The sequence below is a fragment of the Choristoneura fumiferana genome, chromosome 22, assembly GCF_025370935.1.
Source record: "Choristoneura fumiferana chromosome 22, NRCan_CFum_1, whole genome shotgun sequence".
NCBI lineage: Eukaryota > Metazoa > Arthropoda > Insecta > Lepidoptera > Tortricidae > Choristoneura > Choristoneura fumiferana.
In genome coordinates, this window is record NC_133493.1 from 10,308,990 (window position 1) to 10,315,390 (window position 6,401).

General features: G+C 37.0%; 1 protein-coding gene across 1 annotated transcript; it reads right to left on the reverse strand.

Annotated features, from left to right (window-relative positions):
• On the reverse strand, positions 1-4,888 carry LOC141440243 (odorant receptor 4-like). The gene is made up of 7 exons (XM_074104700.1): positions 4,294-4,888; positions 3,235-3,412; positions 2,733-2,829; positions 2,552-2,656; positions 2,109-2,197; positions 771-837; positions 1-57 (listed from the first exon to the last, which is right to left on the reverse strand). Exons 1-7 carry the CDS (start codon positions 4,886-4,888, stop codon positions 1-3), a joined length of 1,188 nt encoding a protein of 395 aa, XP_073960801.1.
• Between the last annotated feature and the right edge of the window lie 1,513 nt (positions 4,889-6,401).

The following is a 6,401-nucleotide window of genomic DNA, read 5'->3' on the forward strand; positions in this document are numbered from 1 at the left end:
TCAATCCTTTTCAATCGTTTTCAGAAGAGCAAAGTACGACCAAGCCGTACTCAAAATCTGTAACAAAAACTTTATTTCATTGAATTGAAATAAGTACCTACTATTATTTAATTATGAGTAGCAACTAAAATGCTTAAAATCTTGTGAGCTTTACTATCTACAATAACGATAGGTATTTTAATTAATGTAATGGTTTTATTGAGCTTGACGCCGTATACGTATAATTTTCAAATCCCGCAATAGCTAGTGAGAAGCTGTGGTGGCCTAGTGGTTTGACCTATCGCCTCTCAAGCAGAGGGTCGTGGGTTCGAACCCCGGCTCGCACCTCTGAGTTTTTCGAAATTCATGTGCGGAATTACATTTGAAATTTACCACGAGCTTTGCGGTGAAGGAAAACATCGTGAGGAAACCTGCACAAACCTGCGAAGCGATTCAATGGTGCGTGCGAAGTTCCCAATCCGCACTGGGCCCGCGTGGGAACTATGGCCCAAGCCCTCTTGTTCTGAGAGGAGGCCTGTGCCCAGCAGTGGGACGTATATAGGCTGGGATGATGATGATGATGAATAGCTAGTTCTCAGGAAGCGGACAATAGAACCCTTGGGTCACCATATAATAACCATTACTTATATTTAGTAAATTAAGTTTAAATAAAGAATTAAATTACTTTGCGTAACTTTCAGGGACGTCTCTAGGTTCATATAACCCTGAAAATCTATTACAAATGCCTTTTGCGCATGAATATTTTTTTATTGTTCTAAAAATAGACCTACCCTCATGAAAGCCCTCAAATTGACGTCAGCGTAACTGGACGCCGTCAACTTGCAAGGTTTCTGCGCCCTGAAAACAAACAAGACCTTTAAAAGGGTGGCTCACAAGCGTTTTGCCCGCCAGTTCCAGTGTGTTATGAATATTGATGCATACAAACGATTGTCCGTTTCTACTAATATAAGGATGAATACTTCACTTAAAAGAGAAACTACTTGTATCAGAAGTTGACGCAAATATTTATTGTATGCATCAATATTCATTACACACTGAACACACTGGAACGGGCGGGAACGGGCGGGCAAAACGCTCGTGAGCCAGACCCAAATACACTTCAAAAACCGCTCCGTGACAGTAAAATTTCTAAATTGAGGTTTCTTAAAAAGGCGAAATACCGCCGTATGACGTAAATATCGTGAGGGCCGTTCAACATTACAGTCTCGTTTGCGATAGGTTGATTTTGTTATTTTTCATCACACTTGCTCGTAAACAGTGTCATAACATGCAGGCTACCTTAGTTGCAACCCCCCAAATAAAACCCTCGACCTTAATGTGCTTGTCATGAAATCCGTGGTCGGTAAATGATTAATTTCGCGTACTAATGTTCTTGTCATGAAGCCCAAGGTCGGTCAATGAGTCAATGTGCGTACTTGTACTGCTGTGCCGTGCCGCGTGCCCGTGGCCCGTGCGCGCGCTGCTGCAGCAGGACTACCACATGGAACACATGCACACGCACGTTGCGGCGCATGCCGAGGGAGGGGGAGGTTGAGGGCGACGCTGCCAAGAGCATAGCCTAAGGTATCGCCAATATTTGGAACAATTTAAGTTTTTCTTTTACAAATATAAAATTATACTCGCAAATGTGATGAAAAACATTGCATGTCGCACGGGCGGTACTAGAATTACGAGCATCGACTCATTAAAGCCCTCAGTCTTCGACTTCGGGCTTCTAATAGACTCTCGTTCGTAATTCCTTATTTACCGCCCTTAAGACACAATTTACTATAACACGACACAAATGTCAAAGTTGTCAAACGGACCTCGCAACGCAATACTAGCGTTAAGACCTGAAGTCGTCTGGCAGTGTCTTATCCAACCTCGACATTGGCGGAATCATCGCATCGTTCGATGGGGCCATTATAATCCCAAAAATTGAATTGAAATACTAGCGCCAACTAGCCAGAGGATCTACTCCGAAGTTTTAAAATCGAAATTCTTATCGTACCGTTCCTCTCGCTCTCGTATTAAATAGTATAAGTGTCAGAGGGACTGAACGACACGAACTTCGATTTTCAAATTTCGTAGTAGCCACAGAAACTTTCATTGTAGTTACGTTACCTTACCTTATTTGCACCAAAAATAATTGTTTCGCAGTCGTCGCTTTTGCTAAATACCATCTTGAGTTGTAGATGGCGATACTCACTTCCAAGCTCTGAAAAAAAAACTTTTAACTAAGTGGCTTGTCTTCTAAATGATCTTAAAATGTATTGCTTAATCAACATTGATGATTTTGCTGTCGTAGTCGAATAATGTTCCAATACTCCGTGGTAGCGTGAAGAAAGCTACCATTTCTTTATCATAACCATCATCTCATCTCTCATCTCGTCCAGTGGACGACTGCCATTCGCCCTTTGCTATTAATTTTTTAAGGACAAAAATGCACCATAAACGCTCGAGTTGGTGTACTTATATGGTGAAGGACGTATCACAGAATGATGAGGAGCCAGGTTTGATTCCCGGCTTCAGTTTATACTGGTATGGTTTTACATTAAGAGAAGCATACTACCGATGTCATGATCATGTCTCCGAAGAAACACAAGAGAAATATTTGAAGCAGGCTCATCAGCAAAAACGTAAGAAATGACAGCACGAATGCTACGTCATCTATAGCCTGAAAAGATAAAAAAAAGATAAAAACTTTGGCAGTTAGGTACAAAAAAGAAACAAATGACAAAGAATCAACGCACCGTGACATTGAAGCCAGTAAGGCATATCAGAAACGAACTTGACACGAAATTGAACAGCGTCGATTTCGTATACATTTTTTCTAGTAGATTTACTGACCTGAAAATAAAAAACTAGCTTTCTATTTTTAGTAAAAATCAGTTTCCGAACAATACAATCGTATGCTTGTTATTTCAGAACGGCTGGAACTATTCGGATAGATATAATTTGTTTGTTTTTGTTATTATTAGGTCAAGTCTTGTCTGAAGGAAAAAGTTTACCAAATCGTAGGGAAAAAACAAAAAATAAGGTTTAACAATATCCGTATAAAAAATGAGTGAGACAGATCATTCAATTTTATTTTATTTAACGATTAGATTCTCAAATTTTTGACCCTGCGCAGCGGAGGGCTGATAGCAGATAAAAATGAACATTTAAATAAATATCATAGATACAGAAATAACGATAAACAATAAAGAAAAAGGAGATCCTAATATTGCACAGATATTTATCGATTAAAATTACCTCATAAGTTCCTGATGTCTAACAACCAATTTCAGGAACTTTTCTTGGAATTCGCTTTCATTGGTAGAAATGATTCCCTCGAAGTCATGTTGGAGCAACCGAAACTGCGTACGTATTACGGTACAGCACGTGTAGAAAAGGCAGTCTGCGCCGCCAATCTCCAAAACCACGATACAAGCTGAAAATAATCCAGATGAAAGAAATTAACGTGACGTTATACAAAAGAGCAACAATAAAAACCGGCCAAGAGCGTGTCGGACACGCCCAAAACAGGGTTCCGTAGCCATTACGAAAAAAATAAGTAATATTTTTCCAAGGATTTCGTATTTTATACGGAATCTTCCAAGTTTAGGTATATTTTATACCTTAGGCTGCTATTTACTCATAAGCTACTAATAATTCTCAAGCAAACTTAGCCGTTATAGTTTTCCTTGAAAGTTTGATATACTTACTACCATCCTGATTTTTTTCAAATTTTTCTATCCACCGGTTAAGATTTTAGAGGGGGGGGGCGCTCGATTTTAATGAAAATTTGCACTTTGAAGTTGAATATTTCGCAAACATATCACTGAATCGAAAAATCGTTTTAGCAAACCCCTAATGATTTTAAAAGATATAGGTTATATCCAACGATACCCCACATTATAGGGTTAGATGAGAAAAAAAAATCACCCCCACTTTACGTCTATGGGAGGTACCCTAAAGTTTATTTTAATTTTTTATTGTACCATTTTGTCGGCATAGTTTACATATATATCCGTGAAAAATTACAGCTTTCTTGCATTGATAACCCTTGAGCAAAGCCGCGGACGGACAGACAGACAGACAGACAGACATGGCGAAACTATAAGGGTTCCGTTTTTGCCATTTTGGCACTGGAACCCTAAAAAGAGATAAATTAACAAGTTGTCACGAAATGAATTCAGTTCAGTAGGTAAAATACTAGTATCTATGGCTGTCGCTGGTCATCTAATGGTACCAGATGAAGTGAATGAGGTGGTTTATGGACTCAAAAGGATAACCAGCATATCGAAGAATATAAGTACCCCAAATACTTACAAGACCAAACCTGATGCAGATACACGAACGGCCAATACTTAATGTCATAAGAATCAAAAGGATACACTATAAGAAACGGCAACATAAGCTCAACCTCATTTGTCTTCCTAAATTCAACAGCCATCAGCACCAGAGGAGTTAAACTGAAAGCTATAACTGTCATGGCATTCCAGAAATTCAAGGCACTAATGACAACATTCAAAAAACTCCTTTGCTCTTCAATAATAGTGTCCTTCACCATATTTTCACTTCCGTCCTCAGACCGTTCCATTTCTCGTAGGTTCTTGGTGAGTTGTGTAAGCGCGTCTTCACTTAGGATCAGGAAAATGGACTTTAAATTTGCCAACATGCACAAAGTCGTACAAGGAGCTATGTAGGTTAGCTCGCTCAACTTTTTCCCATTCGCGGCGCCATCTATGATCCAAAATATTTCACCAATAACGTCTGTGTTGAGCCAAAGGAAGTTTATGATATACAACCATCTATATCGTATTATGTCAGCGATTGTTTTTGAACTTTTTAGTTCTAAATGCATTCCAGAATATTTGAAAAGAAATTGAATTTTTCGTAACGAATCATCGAAGAGAGAAGTCATTTTGAAAGTAGAATGTGTAATGAAAATGTTCCAGTTGTTTAGGAGTTTTAATTCACGTAAAACATTAATAATTAATGTTATTAATTATATGTTTGTTATGATGGACTCAGTAATTAAAGAATTTAAAATTAATGAAAAAGCAAACACTAAGTTATTATATTGTAACAGTAATTAAGTATCTATTAAAATAATAGTATAAAATTTAATACGTGTAATTATTAGGTACTTAATTATACAATCATAACAACACAAACATTTTATGAATGACCAACCATCCATCCAGCCAGCAAATTTTATAATCATGACTAGTTATTTTTATAAAAAAAATAGCGTCCCTATTCCTTGAGCCAGGATAGAGACGTGTTAAAAAATGCTGTACTAAATATTCGATGTTCTTTTTATTTACTCAGTGTAATGTAATTTTCTCTATATATGATATATGTAAATTAATGTTTTTCTCTCTCCAATAATGAAATAAAAATTTGAGAACTCTTTTTTTATCTCTCAAAAAAATCTCCAAATTTAATCAGAAATACCGGCTCATGGAAAAAAACTAAGCATAAAGAAACCCAGAAGACGATGTTGAGCGTCCCTCGCACCCCACTCACTTGTTGCGCTAACGGGACTTACAGCTGCAGTGGTTATAGCGATGCCTCGAACAAACCCGATGAAAATGCGGAAACATTTTTCCATTCGTAAACAAACGGTGCCGTGAAATACGAGCTTTTACTCGCTGCGGATTGACTGAAGTATTTTGTAAAACGACTTCTACACGATTGTTAAGAATCAAACCCTGTGTTCTTGAAATAGAAGTATAGAGCCCAGAGATAGGTCACGCATTATACTACGCACGCAATCCAACCAACAGGACGTAAGTAGTTTAACAAAAAGGATCCAAAGCACAAAGTAATATCTGATCAAATTATACCGCATTTATGTATTTTTGATAATCACCGGTTTGTAAGCGGCTATAATTAAATATAATCTCTTTTACACGTAATGAGTGTTATTAAGTCAGAATTAAACTAAGTATTACAAAATGTTTGCGAGTTCATATTGGTTGTAATAGTAGATTGTTCAACAAGGGACTAAAACAAGCCATAATGACACGAGATGATTAGCCAACCGAGCAAATGTTTAGTTTAGTCTCGCGTTAAACACTCTACTTTTCACTTTGAATGCGAGGTTTAAAAGCAATGTTCTGTTCAAAATTACAATATTACTTTTTAAAAACGTACGCTCGACTAATGGACAGGTCGTCTCATCAAAATTCAAATAGAAAACAAAAATTGCTGCGCGGTTTTTTCTTTTCTTTTATTGTTTATGAAATGAAGCTTTAAAAGCTTAAATATTTAGCAAACAGATTCAAAATTGAAAACTATTTTAAAACTAATTGGACTATGCTTAAAATGAATTAATCCTTAATATAATTGAATAGATTAATATTCGTAATCATTAATTGTTGCACAAAATTAAATCGTGTACTTAAGTATTTTTTTTTATATTTTTGCAC